This window comes from Neopelma chrysocephalum, unplaced genomic scaffold, assembly GCF_003984885.1.
Source record: "Neopelma chrysocephalum unplaced genomic scaffold, ASM398488v2 Primary Assembly neopelma1_61b, whole genome shotgun sequence".
NCBI lineage: Eukaryota > Metazoa > Chordata > Aves > Passeriformes > Pipridae > Neopelma > Neopelma chrysocephalum.
This window is the reverse complement of record NW_020897717.1, coordinates 3,697,462-3,717,364: the sequence shown is the minus strand read 5'-3', so window position 1 is coordinate 3,717,364 and position 19,903 is coordinate 3,697,462. Positions and strand designations below refer to the sequence as shown.

General features: G+C 41.9%; 1 protein-coding gene across 1 annotated transcript in view; it reads right to left on the bottom strand.

Annotated features, from left to right (window-relative positions):
- Nucleotides 1–9,974: 9,974 nt before the first annotated feature.
- The window catches only part of PLB1 (phospholipase B1), a 37,983-nt gene continuing 28,054 nt past the window's right edge, over nt 9,975–19,903 (bottom strand). The window contains exons 23-29 of the mRNA XM_027681676.1: nt 19,020–19,085; nt 18,385–18,479; nt 17,135–17,216; nt 15,707–15,811; nt 14,541–14,636; nt 10,960–11,034; nt 9,975–10,474 (exon numbers count right to left, since the gene is read on the bottom strand). Of these exons, the coding sequence (XP_027537477.1) occupies nt 10,256–10,474; nt 10,960–11,034; nt 14,541–14,636; nt 15,707–15,811; nt 17,135–17,216; nt 18,385–18,479; nt 19,020–19,085 (738 nt within the window). The 3' untranslated portion in view covers nt 9,975–10,255. The remainder of the gene's footprint in view (nt 10,475–10,959; nt 11,035–14,540; nt 14,637–15,706; nt 15,812–17,134; nt 17,217–18,384; nt 18,480–19,019; nt 19,086–19,903) is intronic.

The following is a 19,903-nucleotide window of genomic DNA, read 5'->3' as shown; positions in this document are numbered from 1 at the left end:
CTTCACACATGCTCCCTCACGTGTGAAGGACATGCAGGAAATAGAGAAAATACAAGTAGGCAGTAGTAGATGCAGAGGAGTAGACTATGCTCAATCCCAGCAGAAAGGTAACAACAGATGCAAGGCACTTCCATACAGCTCTTCCTCACCAGGCTTATGATGCTTCTCACACACTTTAGTGAATTCATCAAACCTGGCTCTTCTGAGAAGGGGTCAAAGTCCAATTACCTGTAGTCCACTCAGGAAGACTGGGATAGGGGAAGAGAGCAAGTTGCTTCTTTGAGGCATGACACATGAACAGAAAATGAGTCTGCTAATTTACAGTGCTTAATTCCGAAAAATTTAGCTTACATGCCTCAAAAAGACCTTTAGAGGTCCCTGATCCATCTGTCTCTCCTGTCTGGTGCCATCTACTTTTTTCCTCCCCCACAGTGTTTTGTGCAGTTTGGCTTGGAGAAGCTGACAACTTCTCTGTGTATGCTGATGGACTAGCCCCCTGCTTTTCAGCTTAGCTGTTAATACAACTGGAAATATCTCCAGGAAGAAGTTTGCCCTTTTGCTGCCCTTGATGCACCTAGTCTGAGCCTATAGTCTTTTGGGTCTCCAGGGCTCTCCATCTAGCAGCTTGTGAAAGCATTCTGAATTTACTACTCTTTTAACCAGCAAAGAAACTAAATCTTCCTTGCCATAAATGCTAATGTTGGTGCACTGAGAAATCCAAAGGGAGGCTGCAGAGAGAGAGAGAGAGAGAGAGAGAGAGAGAGAGAAACATTCCCCATGCAATGATTAAAGTGCCAGTTCATGAAAGCTGACGTCAGCGCGTGCTTTCAGGGTGGCAGAGCACTTTGCATTTATCCTTTCCTTGTTTGTGCTCCATCTGGATGGGCTCCAGTGGAAAAAAAAAAGAGGGAAAAGGAGAAGCTAATGCCTTTCTAATACACTTCTGAATTCCTTCAGTTTCATGCAGGGAGCAGGCTCTGAGGCATCTAACTTCTGCTGGCCCAGTTCAGTGAGTTAAAAGAAGCCGAAGGCAGCTGGTGCTCGCGGCCAAACTAAGTCATAATTAGATTGTCACAGCAAACAATCTGCTGGGGCAGCTCCAAGGAGGACCAAACGAGAGTGCAAGGGTAAATCATCTTCTCAGGATTCGATAACTTGTTTCCTATCAAGGGGATTCATTCCAGTTCACAATTACTTTCATATAAAGTCATGATGGTTCAAAACTCAAAACAGCTACAGGAGGAAGCTACAGGTTTCTGCTAAAAATGGTCTGGATGGGAAAACGCCCAAGAGCAGTTCCCCAACTTCATGATGTTATTCTCAGGGTAGAGGATAAGCAGGGCCAGTACTAGGCTTCCTACTGAAGCAGATCTCCCTTCCCTGGGCTGGAGCACTTCAGGAAGTGCCGCATGCTCCCCTTTTCCTTAACTTCTTATCCCCTTCCAGCAGTGGCAATGCCAGTTAGGTCAAGCAGTTTGTTGAAGGTGTCAGCTGTGAACATCCTTGCTGGAGATGGTGGTTGCTGTGAGGCAGCCCTATGCGGAAAAACACTTTTTTTTTTTTTATTCCAGACAACAGTTGGAGTCAGTGGGAAAGGCTTACCCACTCACTGTGGTCACACACATGCTGCAACTGCTACAACAATTACACTGCAGGGTTTCTTACTGAAGATGGCTGCTGATAATCTGTTTTTAGAGCTCGACACTGGTACAGTCAAGCAGCATGGATGATGACTGTGCACAACAGTGGCTTTGGTCTGTGGTCACTATCATAGCTGGCAAAGTTACTTGGTACAGACAGCTCATGTTGATCAATACAGGAGTTAGCTCCGCAGTGAAGCTGCCTCGCAAGCACTGAAATAACAATTTTGAATTTACTGGAACTATTCAAAAGAAACAACTTTTCTTTCTCCTCAGACATGATTTAGTGTTAGTTCTCATTTCAAAAGTCAGGATGGCAATATAAAAAAATCAAAAGGTTCCAAATCACTGATATTTTTCAACTATATGCTTTCACCTGGAAAATAAGTCAAAAGTCAGACATCCTGCATTGCTGAATATTCTGAAACTAAACAGCCTTTGAAATAACATTCTGAAACGAAAATTTCCACTTTAGGTCCACTTTACCCCATAATTTGTCTTCCATCAAGTAAAAAATGAAAGATAAACAGACAATCAACACAAGACAAAATTTCCATTTTGGCAACCTAATTTCCTCTCAGTAGGATCTTTTTTTCTTCTGTTCTAAATGACATACCGTCATTATGTAAACAGATCTGAGATTAGATCCCCTAAAGTCCTGCCTCTTCCTATTCCGTTCAATGTGCAAGGATCCCTTCAGAGGTAGGTGAGGAGAGGGTGCAACCTGCAGCGTTGCACCTTGCAGGCTGGAGGTGGAACATGGTGAGCTAATTACTGGGTGTGGGTAATGCAAGTGGGAGCATGATGGGAGAGCGGTGAATTTCCCTCTCCTCTCCATTCCCCACCCTGTGATAATCCCAGCCTGGGCCTCCACCATAGCACTGCCAAGTACTCAGTGCCCCGTGTGTAAGTGGAGCACCAGGGCAGACCACAGTGACCTGCACACTGCAGAGCTCGCTGCTCCCCTTCCCTCTCTCCCGCCTTGGACACACTGCCAATGTTTGCTGTATTTGCATTCAAGGTAAGGTAGAAAACAGGAGTAAAGCTGGCACAGTCACCAGTCTCTCTGTGTTAGTGATTGAGTGATAAATTGAACAGTGGTTACACAACTGGGCTGTGTCTGTGGAGCCAGGGCTGCTGGGTTTAATCTCCTGCTCAGTCACTGACTCATCACATAGCCTGGAGAATATAATTTCACCTTTCTGCCCATAAATTTCATCATCTTTAGTTGGAGGGTAATAAGGCTATCTCACAAGAATGTTAGGACACACAAGTAACCCTCATAAATATTTGTAAAATACTTTAGATGATGCTTCAACAAAGGCAATAAGTATTTAGTCATTGAATAAGTAACAGGCAGGGGAATGATCTAATTGCCAGGCTGGCTTATTTACTTACCTTGTACCAGAGATTTCTGGCAGCTGTACCAAAAGGGTGTCTCTGATAAGGGAAAGGGTGAAGAGATTGTTTGACTACTGCAGTAGGAGCAGCAGCAGAAAAAGGTCAGCTCATGCCACAAAACAAGTACGTGATAGATAAATGTTATGTCAAAGGCTGAGTGGCATTTGTATAATTTTCAGCCCAGTGCACAAGAAGCTTATGTAGATGACGCAGTGATGCAATGCGGATGTCTAATCCTGTTAACTATCTTCCACAAAGTCCCATATCATTCCTTCAGAGTACATGCTGAACTCTGGTTTTGGACTTAGAAAGCACCTGAAGTTCTGCTTTTACCCCTACCCAGATGTGTTTTTTTTCTTGCCTATGGTGAGCATCTCACTGTCTGCCTTCCACCTGAGGCTGTCTGGGATTCACAGCCTAGGTATGTCAGCACCTCAGATCCCCAGAGGGTCTGGGACAAATACTCAGGGATACCACATGATTGATAAAGTCACTCAGTTTTGCTGTGAGATGTTAAGTGGCTGCTGCACTCCAGGCCCCTGAGTCTCTACTTGCAAATAGGTAAGCTTTCTGAGGGTCCCAAAGTCTATGCTGAAGTCTATGCTATACAAGATGGTTGCTGAGAGAGCCAAGCAGAGAGACAGTCTTGGAAACTTTCAGAAGATGCACCCATAATTTCTGTTGTCTAATGTACAAGAGAAGCTGTTTCCTCCCCACTTATTCCTACCTCCCATGTTTTACTTTGATCTGAAAGCTGATTCAGAGGATACCTGTGGGCAACCTGGAAGGTGCAGGTAAATCCCTTGTGGGTGGAAAGCTGCTGAACCAGTCAATTCCTGTGTCTTTAACCATAGGTACTGACTGCAAAACTAAGTTGGTGCAAGAACACAGGAAGTACTTTTCTGCCTTATCCACACACTGTGAAGGTGTTAAACATATTTTTCTGGAATGCCCGAGGCCCAGCTCCCCTGCTGTTGTTAAACTGAACCACTGCTGAGCAACCTTGGCCACTGTCACTGTGGGGATTATCTCCTGTCACAACTGAAGCCCATTGGGGCCTTCAGGTAGTGTTTCCAGTCACCTAAGCAACGCAAACGGTAGCTAAAGGGTTTTCCTTCACGGCTAATTTTTAACACTGAAAGGAATTTTTATAAAATCCTTGATGGTTATGATAGAGACACTTTGAAGATCTCAGGCCCCTTTTCTTAACAGCCATAATCATTTTACATCAATGAGAAAGAACTCTGAGAGGTTTGGAAATTGGTTTCTCCAGCTGAAATAACTCACTCCAGGATCCTCCCATGGATTAGTGGCAGAAATTCCTGACTGCCTCTCAGTGAGCCTCGTCCCTGCAGCACCACTAGTCCAAAGGGACTATTAAATCCTTGTAAGGAAGCAGAAGGCCTGGAAACAAACACCCTATCCCAGAAGGACATTTGCACATTTCCATACCCAACTTCTAAAAATCCTGCTGAAGGCCTGCAATAAGGGAAACCCCAGACAGTTCAGCAAACAAAATTTTCTCAGTAAAATCCATGTAACTTAATGTAGTTATAACCTTGTCATTAATGACAGTTACAGAGAAATGGAAAGACAAGGAAATTTCCTCCAACTTTTAGCTAGTGAGTAGTTCCAACCACCCCTTAAATAAGCTCGTCTTGTTTAATTTGATTTGTTTTCTAAAACTGCTCAAGCTCTGGGCTTTTTCTGTCTTTTCCCTTGGCCTACTATTCTCTCCAATAGTCAAACCCAGACAATTTTTGCTTTGTGCTACGAGTATCATGAAAAGCAACTAAAGTTAATAATCTCAGTCAGGTGTGTGTTTAAAGTGTTGAGTTTCAAAATGCAAAAGGGAAATCTGCTGATCTCAGAAAGATGGAGGAACTTCTGGTGTCCACCAAAGCTAAGCGATGGCAAGTACAGTTACAAGGAAGATATTGAGAATATTCTAGGTTAATTTGTGCCAGCCTTTTTCCCTTCTTCCACTACCCCCTTTTTTGTTACAAACTCCTAGTGTTAGTGTCCTGGTTAGAACGGCTGGGACCAATTCATCCCTGGATGGGTGTAACCCAAAACTGTGTATTCTATAGCCTCCATGCCATTTCCCAAAAACTGCTGTCAGTAGAGGCCTGCAAGGTGGGAAGATGTTCCTGTACCCTTTTATGGAATTCCCCGCTCTGATATCCTTATATGGAATTCCCCGCTCTGATAAGAGGGACTGAGCATCCACATGCCCTTTTATGGAATTCCCTACTCTGAGGGAGGGACTGAGCACTCCCGCCTGAACTGGAGAGTATATAACTGGGAGTTTCAGAGCCTTGGGGCTCTCTCTCGTGGGACCCAGAGGAAGACAGCAGACCACCGCTGCTCCCAACCAGGCTGAGACCACCACCCTCAACTGGACTGCAATCACCACTTCTGACCAGACTGCAGCAGCTCTCCCACCAGCAGGTTTTTTTTCCCCTCTCCCTTTGCTTTGGACTTGGGGGTGGGCCAAGGTACACCACTTTTGTTCATACCCCAGGGTGCTGGGTTGTACTTTTGGGTTTTGTGGGTTAAAACCAATTGTCTGTCTGTATAATTGTACTTATTGCATTATTTTAATAAATTGTTATTCTGACTTATAAATCTCTCTTTTGAATTGAGTTCATTTTCCCTTGCTGGTTAACTTTTAAACCAGCACAGTTAGAGATGCTTCTCAGGTCCCTGGCTCAGCAAACTTGGGACAGAAATAGTTTTAACACAATGGAGCATCCCTTTCTGTCATGCTCAAAGATCTATAATACCCAAAAAACTTATTTCATTTAAGTAATTTATGAACTACTTTATGGATAGATTTTTGTCTTTTGTCCCAAAATCCCAGATCCCTTCCTTCTAAAAAAAGGGAGGCGAAAGAGCAAACATTGCAAACCTATGATCCTCCCATAGCAAATCTTTAAATATCTAAGGGAATATGAATCACACAAATGCAGAATTGTAAAAATCCAGAGCTTTTCCATACCCCTCTCTTCAGGTGGGGTTGTTTCACCTCAATATTTTAGCCAAATACCTCTTAAAGTAACAAAATTCTTGCCCAGATGTCCCAGGCAATTACATACTGTCTAGCTGTTAAAATGACGTCATTTGTCATTAGCACATCTCATCATCTAGAAGGTGGCTGGAGGAAATATTTAATAATCTCCAAAGCCACACAAAATTCTCGCAGATTCCTGAATTTCCACTTTTTCTTAAGTTCACTGGGCACCTAAACTGGATTTTGGGGCAAACCGACCCGACTTTACAAAGCAAAACGCAGACACTCTACCATGACAAGAGGCAAGTCCATCAGCAGCAAAAAAGGCAGCCAGAACTTAAGCTCCAGAACTGCTGAAGCTGCAGGCAAACTTGTCAGGCTCCATCACTTCCCTGTTTGAAGAACAGATTATTTCTTAAGGCCAGGGAACAGCACAAAATTTACCTGCAACGTCCTTTGTGACAACCTGAGCTGGATAGCAAGGCCAGAACTCCCAAAGGTCCTTCAGACAGTGACCACTCATGCAGGCTGAGCTGTGGCTTTTCTCCAGAAGAAGCATTCACAAAGCTTGTTCTCTCAGAATGTTAGGAAATCTCTTTACACAGAAGAGGTGCTTCTCAGTGACGGGCAAGATCACCACTGGCCAAAGCAAAATCCTGGGCTAAGATGGCATCTATTTCATGCATTTTTCCCTACAAACTTGAAGTTCCTTCTAAGCCTCTCTTCTTTTGTGCATCAGTAGGCAATCTGGCCTATGCAGCAGTCCACTGAGGCAAAATGCCATAAGGGCATTTGAAATCAAGGGCAGAAAAAAAGGAGGAATGGACAACTGACAGATAAGATGTAGAGACTACTTCCTGATTTAATGTGATACTGAATGCAGTCAAAGATCCAGACCTAATCATTTGTCATTCACTCCAGGTTAATGTTACCCGTCCTTAATAAGCATGGAGGGAATGCTCAGCAGGAACATCTTCAGGGAAATATTCTTGCTCGTGGAGCAGCTGCAAACTGCATGATTCTTGATTTTTTTTTCTTGTGTCAGTGCACTTCATGACATACTTCAGTCTACAGAAGAAAGATGCCAGAAGATACTTCCATAGACTAAATCATAGCCCATCAGTTCCTGCTCCAGCTCCTGCTGTACTACTGCATTAAAGCTACACCACAGCTAGAGAAACTAGGGGAAAAGTCTCCTGTTACATTAGCAGAACAGAGCCAATATAATTTAAGTTTGATGCCTTCTCAGTTCCCAAAGGCATCAGTAAAGGCAGCATTCCTTACAGGGCTATGTACCGCAGGGAACTGAGTATATACAGTCCAAAGCAGAATCACCCAGGCTTCTGCACAAGAATTATTTCCACTCTAGAATCCTTCAGAATAGTGACTAAGCTAAGAGCCATCTTTCCTCGCTTCTCAACCGACTGCACTTATGTTTTAGCTTTTAGAAGCTCAGAACAAAATTTAGCTTTCTAAGTGAGGAAAGGGTATGTTTAGTTATTCTAGCAGGGGGCACCACCTGAAACCCAGGATGCACTTGTACCCATCTCTAGGCAGGACAAACCTGATGTGAGACTGCAGTAGCTCTAACTCATGCTCCAGGAGATTTTGTTGCTCTAACTCTATGTTCCAGGACCCCTACCCCACTTCCTGCATACCCACATGATTTAAAAAATCAATCAGCACTGAACTACTGTTTTGAGTTTCCTTTGAAACATCTAGTACTGGTGAAAGGTTCTGCAGAGAACTATTATCTTTTTACTTCTTCCCAAGCCAAGAGCAGTATGAGCAGTGGCTATCCAAGTTCCCAGTAGGGAAGAGGAGTTACAAGAACAAAATTTAAGGATGAGAGGAGATTGTAGCCTTCTTGATCCGCTGGATATTTGCTCAGGTTCCTCACTTGTGAGGCTTTTATCTTCCAACGCGTCTGAGGCATAGGTGCTGTAGAACAGACTGGAGTACAATAAATCTTGTCTCCTGCAAGTTGGAGGCTGTGTTTGTTTTCATTTACTGAGCAAAATAAATATCATCAGTTGGGAGATTAGGGAGATAGTTAATGACCCACAGTGAAGACAGGGACAGGAAGTGCAGCCTGTGCTGCACTGGAAAAAGATGCAAAGTGGTTCTGTTTTGCATTTTAGATCTCCCAGACACACATCTGTGGATAAGACTTAGGTAAATAAAAGTCCTACTATTAATAGCCCAACCTTCGAGAGCAGATCAAAGAAGAGGTGAATGGAGCTGCAGCTGCTTCGACTATATAACTTGTACTCTACCCACCTCTTTTTATCTTAGCAAGGACAATGACAGGAGTGAAATGGAAAAAGAGGAGTCTAAATACTTTCTGTATGCAAAATGAGTAGATTTAGGAACCCCAGAACACTTTCTTCTTGGAAACATTTTAAATTTCTGCTCATTTGTATTTTTGGAGTGGAAATATACTGCACTTCACAAAAAACCTGCACCAGTGCAAACCACTTTGGCTTCAATAAAAGCAAAATGTAAAGTATTTGACACAGAAAATAAGAAAGATATTGGAAAACAAGATCACATGGAACTTGTGAAGTATCTTTTGTACTAACAGATTATATTAATTGCCCTGCAGGTATAAAACAAAGAAAATCTAATTTCCAGGAAAGATGATCTCTGAACTCCTGATCGGAATTTAAAACCAACCAACCAACCAACCAACCAAAAAAACAACAAAAAAACCAACTTTGCAAGTTCTTCCTTGGAGAACAGCCATGGAGTCTCCCACCTGGGAGATCTGAGCAGAACACAAATGCTGCAAGAAGGGTTAAGCCAGGCTAGCTTGCAGGTATCTCATTTTTGCTTAGACCCTGTACTGCATGCCAGTAAAGAAATGCCTTTATCATAGGAAGAGTCATTCTGGAACCAGCTGCCGTACAGTGGTGGGTGGCACGGTACAGGACTGCCCTTGGGCTGTTTACCCCAGGAGAAGAAGTGATGGGCATGGCCCAGCTCCACAGCCAGTCCCAGATGGATGGAGCCTGGAGTCCAAGGCAGGGGAGAGGGTGCAGTTATTTTATCTGTGCTGCCCAGCACTGCACCAGGGATGCCATGTGGATGATCCAAGTTGCTCAGAAGCTGGCTTAAAGATGTTTCAAAGGCATTACACTTGCTCCTGTAGAATCACCTTAGCACCTTCAGCTCAAAGGTCTTGCTGGAATTTAATGTGGAATTGCAGCTGCTATTTATCTCACATCTTGCTATTGGGGAATACCAGGTTGCAATCACGGACTTGTATCTAACATGTTAAATATAGTTTTAAAAGACAAAAGGACAGATGCATAATTAAGGTGCCAAGATGCATTAACAAATTTTCTTGCTTTGTTCAAGCAATTGACATCCTGAGTAATAGTCACAAAACAGAGAATTGCACCCCAGAATAAAAAAGCTTTAAGACTTTGTCCTGGTTTCAGCTGGGGTAGAGTTAATAATCTTCTTAGCAGCTGGTTCAGTGCTGTGTCTTGGATTTAGTACGAGAATAATGTTGATAACACACCGATATTTTAGTTGTTGCTAAGTAGTGCTCACTCTAAATCAAGGACATTCCAATTTCCCATGCTCCACCAGCGCAAGAAGCTGGGAGGAAACCAGGCCAGGACAGCTGACCTGAACTGGCCAAATGAATATTCCATACCATAATTAATCACGCTTAGTATCAACTTGGGGAAGAAGGGCAGGAGGAGCTGACGACTGATCGGGGATGGGATGGGCATTGGTCAGCGAGTGATGATGATTGTATTGTGCATCACTTGTTTTTCTTGGGTTTTATTCTCCTCCCTCTTTTTTGTTATTTCCCATTTCATCACAGTTATTATTATTATTATATTTCACCTTATTTAGTTATTAAACTGTTCTTATCTCAGTTCGTGTGTTGAGATAACCCCTTTTCCAGTTCTCCTCTTCATCCCACTGAGGGGCAATGGGGGGAATGAGCAAGCAGCTGTGTGGTACTTATTTGCCAGCTGGGGTTAAACCACAACATACTTGTAACTTCATCCTCCACCTGACTGATCTGCAGAAGCTAACTCTATAGTACCTTTCTTACTAAGATTATTGGGCCCAAAAATCCCTGGGCAACCAAGAAGCTTCATTCATATTCAACAGGTTTTTTATTCTGCTACTCTGTGTCACACCAATGAGCAGCCAGAGAAAGATGTTTGTTCGACTTGTGTTATAGAGGGGTTGTTTTAATGTTTTCTATGTCAGTCTTATGTTGGGGCTTCTTGGTTCTTCTTCGTGACACAAGGCAGACAAGTAAAGAACCCAACAGGACTCCGGCTATTGCAGCCACAATGACAGTCCAGTAAGGGACGGAAGGTTCAGATTTCTCCAAGCTGAGGTCTGAATTTCCAAATCCACTATTTCTCCGTGTGAAAAGAAAAGGTTTCTCCTACAAAGGGAGAGCAAAGGTTTTATTGACCACAGATCACTCAACAGGCAGCATTCCAACAATATGCCACTACCCCTTCCCAGAGAGGAATTGTTGATCTTTAGACAATCAGCTGTTGCTGCCTTCTCTCTATCTTAGACCAAACTCTTCCCTGCTTTATTGCCTGAAAGTTCCTAGAACAAAAAAAAAGGAGCCATCTCAGAATCAGGAGTGATGGCATCATTTCCTAATTTGCTTGTCGCAGACAACCAAATGGAAATACATAGGCTCATTAGAACTGACTTAAATGAGAGGATTTCCACTGCAATGAGGATAATTTTTTTAGTCTTAAATCTTAAGTAGATTTCTCTGTCTCTAACAAAATAGGAGTGTATTTCAGCTATTTAAAGCCTTCACAAACATAGTCTCTTAAAGAGTTTTACTAAAGAGAAGAAAGGAGAAAAATAGAAGTAGTTAATGGAGAGGACACCTTGGCCTTTACTTACTGGGTTTGGACACTTGAGTTTTGATCTGTCATAGGTAAAGTTGTTGTAAGTCTGCTTTTCACCAACTGGCTCCAGCTGAAGAAGAGAAAAGCAACAGTAAACAATGATGAATTTTTTTCCTTCTCAGACTCTCTTGACTTAAGCAGTTACAACTTCTTATCCAATCTTTTGGCACTTGCAGTAATGAAGAAATGTGGTAGAAGGTGCACGGGAATGTTCGCAAACATTTTAACCCTCATGAACTGAAGACATTGAGAATCTGATGTACTGGCTGCAGAAAAACTCCCTTGGAAGCAAGGAATAGAAGAAGCTTTTCCTCCTTTTGTATCACTCTGAATACCACATACTTTAAATATTCTGCTAAAACAAAGTGGGTTACTATATATCGTTCTCCCATGTGCACATCTCAAATGGCAGTATAAACCACAATGAAAAACACCCCACACGATAGATGTTAGACATGTTACCTAGCACATTACTTAAAGAAAGATGCCTAGGTGTCATGGCAATGCGAGTGACTTCAGAAATGACGTAGAGTTGCAGAGACAGAATGCGATGGTGCCAACCTTTGCAGTCTTCACTCAGACAGGAAATTCCCTGGGAGTTATAGCTGAGGCTGGGTTCACAAGATTGCAAGAAGTGAGTTAAACAGAGCCTTTTATATTATCAGTTGTCAGCTAAATTGCAATAGCTGACCATAGGCTTACCTCAAGCCCATTTCAAACTCAACATAAAATATGTCCAGGCCAATAGCAGAGCAGTTGTGTTTGGCTAGGAGTGCACATATCACCAGTTCCCATAGTTAAACTAACGAGTACAGGCTTGCTCAGTCATGTTAACTGAAGTGTTTACAATTGTTGTATGGACATGCCTGAAGTAATGACTTCAAGACTGGCCCATAGGAAACTGCAGAGTTGTCATCCAGCACTTCAGAGAATATAGCACAGAGGACTGCTGTTGCTTCTGCTATTGTCCATACAGGCATTTACTGTCCTCAAGGGATTAAAGTGTCAGCTGTATGCTGAAAAGAAACAATACTGCAACAAGCCCAACACAACATGGAAGAAAACAATTTCTATCCATAGGATTCCCATATGGAAATACTGGGAATACCTCCTCTCTCTAGTTCAGTTAAAAAAAAAAAGGAAAAAAAAAGAAAGAAGGTAGTACAGACTGAAAAATAAAAAGAGATGAACCACATTAAAATATGACTAGGGAAGGGAAGAAAGCTAACTGGCGAAGAGAAGATGAGAAGCAAAACAGAATGCCAGATTTTGCTAGTGGTTGTGAGTTCCTGCTGGACTCTTACATGAGTCCTAATCCCTTGGCCAGCCCACCAGCTAAGGTGGTGAAGACTGAAACTGCTAGTTTTGTTGCACCTTAAAGGGAACAGCTCAGATTCTGATGCGGTTGTTGGTAAGATGTGTGGCTCATGTTTTGTAGCATTCTGCCTGCAGTGAGACTGGTTATTTGTAGATAATTGTAACACTCCCCTTTCCAGGGCACTTGGTAAGGATTCTGGCACAGAGCCCAGATGAAAGATAATAAAGTGCAAAATTCTGCAACCATCCATGCTTACTTCATCTCTATGCAACCTGTTCTTCAGAAGCATTAGCTTCTGAGCTTTGAAGATGACAGTAACTCCAAGTCCACGAGCGGATAGGACAACTTCTAGAAGAAACACACAGCTACTCTAGAGCACGTGCCAAGCATGGAGGCAGAACACAAGCTAAACACACAGAGTCCATGTGCTCTTCACCTGGGCTAGAGAACTGAAGAGGTGGATCTGGGACCAGTGGAAGCCCCTTAGGATTAGAGAGTCCTCTGACTTCAGAGAGCAGGAGCACGCTTGGCTTTGCACAAAGCAAAAGAGGCAAAGAACATTATGGTGGGGGATAGTCTCCTTAAGCCATCCCGATCCCTGTACACCCACATGGTGGCCAGGCACAGTTTGGCCCTTTATGTGTACTGACAAGAATCCATGCCATTTGGCCATAAGGCTACAGCCTGCTGAGCTTTTCAGAGAACAGGGAAACAATACAGCCTTACAGTAAGCTTGCACAGCCTTTCCGTACATGGACTGCAAGTGAAAAGCAGGGATGTGTTACAAGAACCAGATTTAAATAGTAAACAGTAATATCTTCAGTTGGCATACACCAACAGATCTCTGCGGGAGGGAATAGTTATGCTTCACATCAGTAGGACTCTGATCCCTCCTGCAGTAGAAAGCCTTCTGTCAATATCCTTACACGCGTAGGAATTGAGTGACAGTCTGGACAGAATAAAACTTCGATGGCATAGAAAAAAAAGACTGATGGTGATTCAGGAATGAGTAATGGCCAATAGGAATACCACATGGCAACAGAAACCCAATTTAAGGCTACCATATGTCCAGATATCATCTTTTTTCTTCTTGAAACCTTCAGCCATACTCAATTTGAATTTTTTTCTACATTTGCCTGGGGTTTCTGGGCCACCATTAGCCCTGTTTAAGCTATGAAACACAGTGAAGCCTACCACCCTGCTGTCATCTGGAGTCCCATACAGGGAAGGCTGATGGAAAACAGGCAGATTTGCTGCACGTGCACAAATCAATTATTCCGAGTGTGTTCATTGTATGTCCACTGCTTTCTATAACCCTGAACCTACAGCTCTTATGCCATACTGGGCAACTGCAAGATTTCTGCCCTGTGTTTCCCAGTCCTTATGCTCCAGCTTATTCTGGGGTATCCTGTAAGTTTCTTATCTTGCTAAAACTTTTACTTCAATGGAAAAAAATTCCTCTCCATTTATGGTTGTTTCTTGTACAAACCAGGATACACGATTTCTGCTTGCATGATGTATTTGGGTACTGGTGTTTATGAGACAAGAGGAGTAAATGTTGCTATGGCATGAAAACGCTATAGTCTTCCTTCCAGCATGGGGAAACATCATGTTTCTGAAAGCAACTGTGATCTTGGAGTTATCAAGTCTAGCATGTGCCTCTTACACACTCTTCCAACGCTGTTAAAAAGCTATCATTTTCCCCAAAATGACGGAAGGAATGTGACTACAAGCAGAGGCATCATAGTTTTAATGAGCCCCCCGTTAGTTTCAGTGACTCTACTAGAGTTATCTCAGATACTAGAGTGGGTGGTACAACATGTCCACACTATTAATGGCAGCAAAAATTCAGTCACATATATGTTTTCCTGTTAAATGTAACAGAATTCACTGAAGAAGGGCAAGCTCATTGAACAGACATTTTCAGAAAACCTACAGGACCAAATGTTTAACTAGGATGATTTTTTGCTTTAATGCAAGTTATTTACCAAATCACAAAGGAATTTTTTCTTACCTTAAGACTCTCAGGATTTCTCATTTTGAATGAGCAAAGACCTACGCTGTTTCATGCAATGTGATCACTTTGGATTGTGTTCCTAAGCAATGCAGACTGAAAAGAGTCTTAGAACTGAGCAGCCCCCCCTTGTTAGGATATCAATTTTATGTCTTCCTTGCTCTTTTGTTTCAGACACCTTTATCATGATCTTTGTAGGGACTGCTACCACAACCACATAGGGAACTGGATTGTAGCCTCTTACCATGTTATTCCAGAGAGCCATGGCCATCTCAGCATAGCCTCTTACACTGAAATGAAAGCAATCTGCAGCAAAGAAACTCAGATCTGGCCTGCTGGTCTGCAATAAAAGCAAAAATGTATTTCTCAGCACATTTCAGTCTTTGAGATCTGCCATATTATATCTCATATTGTACTGTACTTGATATACCCGCTTCACAATTTTGGTTATCTTCCTAAAGGCAATATGTTCATATTTTGACACTGCAAATCAACTTAGGTAGTCCTAACTGTCGGATGATTACTGCACCTTGAGACCTCCTGTGTAACACAGCTTGCTCAATTTCACACAGCAATTTTCATAGCAAAACTAAACTTCTCTTTAAACAATAGTCACAGCTGTTACACTGCCATTGACCCACACTCCACTTTGTACAGAACTGATAGAAAACTGCTTATTATGGCTTTTTAAACTTCCATAACTCAGACTTACAACCTTTCAGGTGTTGAAATTTCTGCTGAATTTCAGGCAACAATAAAAGTGGTGGGCTTATCCAGCTGTGGCAAATGTCTATCTTAGGAGGAATTTGCCTCACCTCATCACTACCTGTATGGTGACCATTGTTCAAACTTGAAGGCTGACAGAAAAAAACAGGGATGGTATGACAAAAACATCAGTATTATGCAAAACTGGGTGGTTTTGACCAGGATTCATGCTGAATATTTGTATCCTTAACTACACAGCATACATAATACTAAGGCTGGAGAAAAGAAGGAGAATCAATGTTTGGTTTCAAAGGCTGTTCCCTGTTTCCAGGTTGGAATGAGTCAGGCATTCAAGTGCTGGTCTCCATTTGGAGAAATCCTGAACATATTCCACAATCTAGATGAGAAGAAATTTGAGTGCAAATCAACCCCTTCAATAGGGGAAGCAACATGCAGTTTAGAGGGAGACAGAGTGCCTAGGTTTAATGTGTACTCAACTGTGAATGTTTCCTAAAGCTATATTGATTCACAGGCAGCACAGTCTTTCCTTGTCTTCTCCTCTGTCACCTCTTATCACAGGTTCCACCCTGTGCTGCTAGACTGTGCAAAGAGAAGAAAACACAGTCCTTGTGGCATGGATCTTACTGACTTAAAAGAAATCAAGACACTGGCCCTTATATAATAGGAAAGAAAAACAGGACTCACGTTATCCAGGGGCAACAAGGTGTTTCGGAAAAACGGCTGTGTGACAACGGCAAAGTCCTCACGGTTTTCATACCGACCGCTGTTGATCAGCTGCAAGACTTCAGCCTGTAGGGAGTGTAATTATTGGAAACAGAAAACTTACTTGCAAGGCTCATCTAGCATTTGTCAGCCATCAAAAACATGCATATTACACTTCTTTCAGTGTAGGAAGCCATGAATTATTAGTATAAATCCAGTTAAATGTTATAAAGCAGTCGAGAAAATGGCTAAGAAAACAATTTGCTTCATGAAGAGATTTTCATGAGGAAAATGCACAGAAGCTGGGTTAATTCAAATAAATATAAAAATAAAAAATAATAAAGCTGCTTAATTAAAAGAAAAAAAAAGGAAAAAAGCTATTCAGTCCTTACTCATAGAAACCAATCTACACAATTGCAATGAGATTAAAATTTACAAAGAATTATAAAAAAGGAATAAGACCAAAATTTTTAGAAGTGACAAATGAGTTCAGAATGCCAACTTGAGGCTGAAGTGCATTTGACTTTCCAGAAAGGTGTGCTTGAATTAAAATAAAACTTAAACATTGAAGAATTACCTGCCACTTTCAAAAACTATAGTCACAGACATTGAGATGGACAAAAAACCCCATCTCGTTACTACTTGCCATCTTATGGGTATAAACTCCAATGCTCCTGATCATATCTCAAAACGTTCCTGACCCCACTTCCATAGTTAAGGAAAATGACCCCTCTAGTAGGCTTATACTAGCACTATCCATTTTTTTAATTTTTCGAGCTTTGTCAGATTCACTGGACAACATCCGCTGCCAGAGCCAGAATGGAGGACTGGATAACTCAGTGTGATCTGATACAGTGATTCCTGTATTCATAGAACATCAATGGAAAAAGCTTCTACTCCAATAGCTATTTATAGCCTCTTAATTTTGAGTCAATCTTATGCCTGAGGCTGTGAACAGTTACTCTCAGATAGCAAGCTGACCCATGGTTGGTTTAGTTATTTTTTTCTGCCAAAGGTAACCACAAAGCAACTGATGCAGGGTAATTTGTCACTCTTGCAATGACATGTTAATTCATGTGAGCTATTCATTGGGTTCATAACAGGCAAACACATATCAGCAAAGCAGCCATCATCACTAACTCCTTCTCGGCTGCTGAAACAGCAGTTGGAAACAGAAATGGTCTTGATCTGCATCCAGCTCAGAACCGAGGACAAATCATTAGGAAATGTGGAAAGACTTGGACTGCTACTATCTGGTTATCTAGGTAGAGTTTTGATTAGGTTGTATCCAAGCTATTTCCAGGTTACCCCTCTCTGTCCTGCTGAGGATATGCATGAGAGGAAGGGTAGTAGGGAAGCAATATAAAGAGACTCAAATGAAGATGACCAGTTACAGAATCAAAGTATTACCTGAAAATCTCTGTTAACTCTTTTAATTTCTTGTAGTTCAGGAGAATTTTCCTCAGGGTTTAAGAAACATGGACAAATTTTCCTTCAATGAAAGAAATACTAGAATTAAAAGCCAATCTTGAATAGCTTATTTGCAGTTCTTCAGCAATGTGTGCTTCACATCAAGAAGCTCAGGATGGGTGCTCAAAGCTCACATGCAGAGGGAGAACCCCCTCATTGGCTTAGAAATGAACAGATATTTCAGAAAAAAATCCCTACTGACTGTTCAAAACGAACACCTCTCACAGCTGGTAAAAGCTGTGAGATCCACAATTCTTGAGTCAAACACAGAAGTGTGTAGTATGCCACATTATTAGCAGGAAATCACATGTGTTAGGATATTAAAAAAACCACTCCCTACAAATAAGCTTACAGCAGATCTTCAGGTGTCTGGGAGTTTAAAGTTGAAAAAGACAAATTGTTCATGTAGTCTGAATCCTTGCACCACTGTGTTTTATTTTGTTACTCCTATATTAAGAGGTAATAACTTGTGCTTCACTGAAATGCATCCTCTAAGAATGTGCTTGGAATGAATATGAAGACATCAAGCAAGACAGTCAATTCGTTAATTTCCCTTCTAGTGTGTTCCAATAGTTAATCACTTGTATTATTAAAAATCTGTGCCTAACTTTATCTGAATTCATTCGGCATCAGCTTCCAACTACCAGCCTTTGTTATACCTTTCTCTGCTAGACTAAAGAGCCTTTTCATGTCCGTTCTGGCTCCCGTAAAGGCACTGCTGCTTTCCAAAATGAGACCCTCAACTTTCTTTGAGGTAGGATTTTGGTGTCCTCCATTAGGTGTGAAAAGCTGTTCCCTGTTGTGCACTGTGCTGTGTGCAGCCCAGCCTGCACCATAGGTAACGCAGCACTGGGTACAAGGAGAGGCATCAGGGACGTCAGCCTATGCTGCTGACCAGAGAATGGCTGGGCAAAAAAGGCTTTGAAATTCAGTGGTACAACAGTTACATGTTGACTTGTGCTGTGACGTGCTACCTTAGAGCTCAGAAGTGATAACTCCACTATCTACAGGTGCATGCCTTTTAGGTGAAGTATTGGAAGAAGTCATAGGAAGTTGATGGGACCTAGTGCATCAGGTAAAGGCTGCAATGCAAGTAGCTTGGAAAGTTCAGTGTGGATACCTACTATAGAAATTGAGATTGAGCCAAAAAATTATCACTTTAAAGGCAAAGACCTGTTTTGCTCACTTACTTTGCTGTCAAAGCACACCGTGAAAAGCTTGCTGTGATCTGACGCAGTCCAGAAACCTCTAGCATCTCCACCATGTTGATAAAGACTCTTGGGAGCTGCAAGGATTATAATAACCAGACACACCAAATAACAGAACATGATACCACTACAAAGAGAGCAAGAAGTGCCATCCGTAGGTCAGGGAGTCAGTGCAAACTGCACCGACTGCAGCCGATGGCATGTGCAGAGATGATGTATAAAGAGAGGGGGAGGGACACATACAGTGGATGTCAGCCAAAAAAAATTCCAGCAGCTAGTACAAACTAGCTGAAATGCCACTTCACTCCCTGGGACACTTCCATTTGCTCTAAGGTAGATGAAACTGTGTAAGGGTTGGTTTAGTCACCAAAACTGGCAGTAGGATCACATATGTTTTGTTCACAGAATAAGCACTGCGAAACACACTTTTCCTGAAACTGCAGCCCACTTTCTCAGGGCATTAGCTAATACAGTTGTTGAAATGCAGCACTGAGGAGCAGTCTGACTCCAGCTATTTGAAAGATGACCTTGTATGAAACATAATCACTGACAGTCTACCAGAGGTGGAAAAAACGTCAGTGTGCTTGCCAGGAACATAGCTTATCTTAAAAGCTTACCTCCTCATAGAAAATATCCAGAGTGTCCTGAAGGTGCTTTACATACTTTTGCACTGAATTGGTTTCCTATGTTAAAAAGAAAGAAAAAAAATTGGATCAGTCTTTTTTCAGGAACTAAGAAGGTGGTCCATGAGAAGATATACCAACTCAATGCTCCTTTTTCCTTTTTTGGCAAATGTATTTTCAGATCAAGAAATTTATTGCCACATGTACAGAGGTTATATAGTGCTTGTACAGAGGTTATATAGTGCTTGTGTTTCTATGTCACTAATATATTCCCCTAATCCCTGCAGAAAATCCCAAGTTATTTTGGCAGAATCTTTCCCTGATGAATGACTATTTAGATCACATCTTTGGATATCGTGTTGTCTTTTATGTGACCCAGACAGATTTGGTTGCCTTATGAATAGAATGATACCTTTTTTCCCAAACTGCCAATCTGGGGAAATTGAGATGAAGGCAGTCAGACCCCAAAAAATCCATAAGCAAAACAACTTTGTAACTATAGTTATAGAGGTGAAGTTGAGGGGACAAAGGCTTCAGGCAGCAGCCTGTAAAGGAAAAAGAGCAAAACAGAGAACAGTGTCTGGTCACTTCAATAAGCTAGGGTCCAGACCTCCAGTCTGTGCCACATAGACTGTTTCAGAGGGGATGACCACAGATAGCTAGAGAAAAGACATCTTTTTCTCTATAAACTGATATTATTTCTTTTGGTGTCACTCTGAAGCATTCTCAGTAATTATTGTGTGGTGATGCTTTCCAGAAAACTTCATTTGTGTCCCATAAAAACATTCCTAAGACATCACATTGATTGCTTTGTCCAGTTAAGCAGGGAGTTTATTCTTGGTATTTTGTTCGATATAGGGCAGGTTCCTATTTTTAAA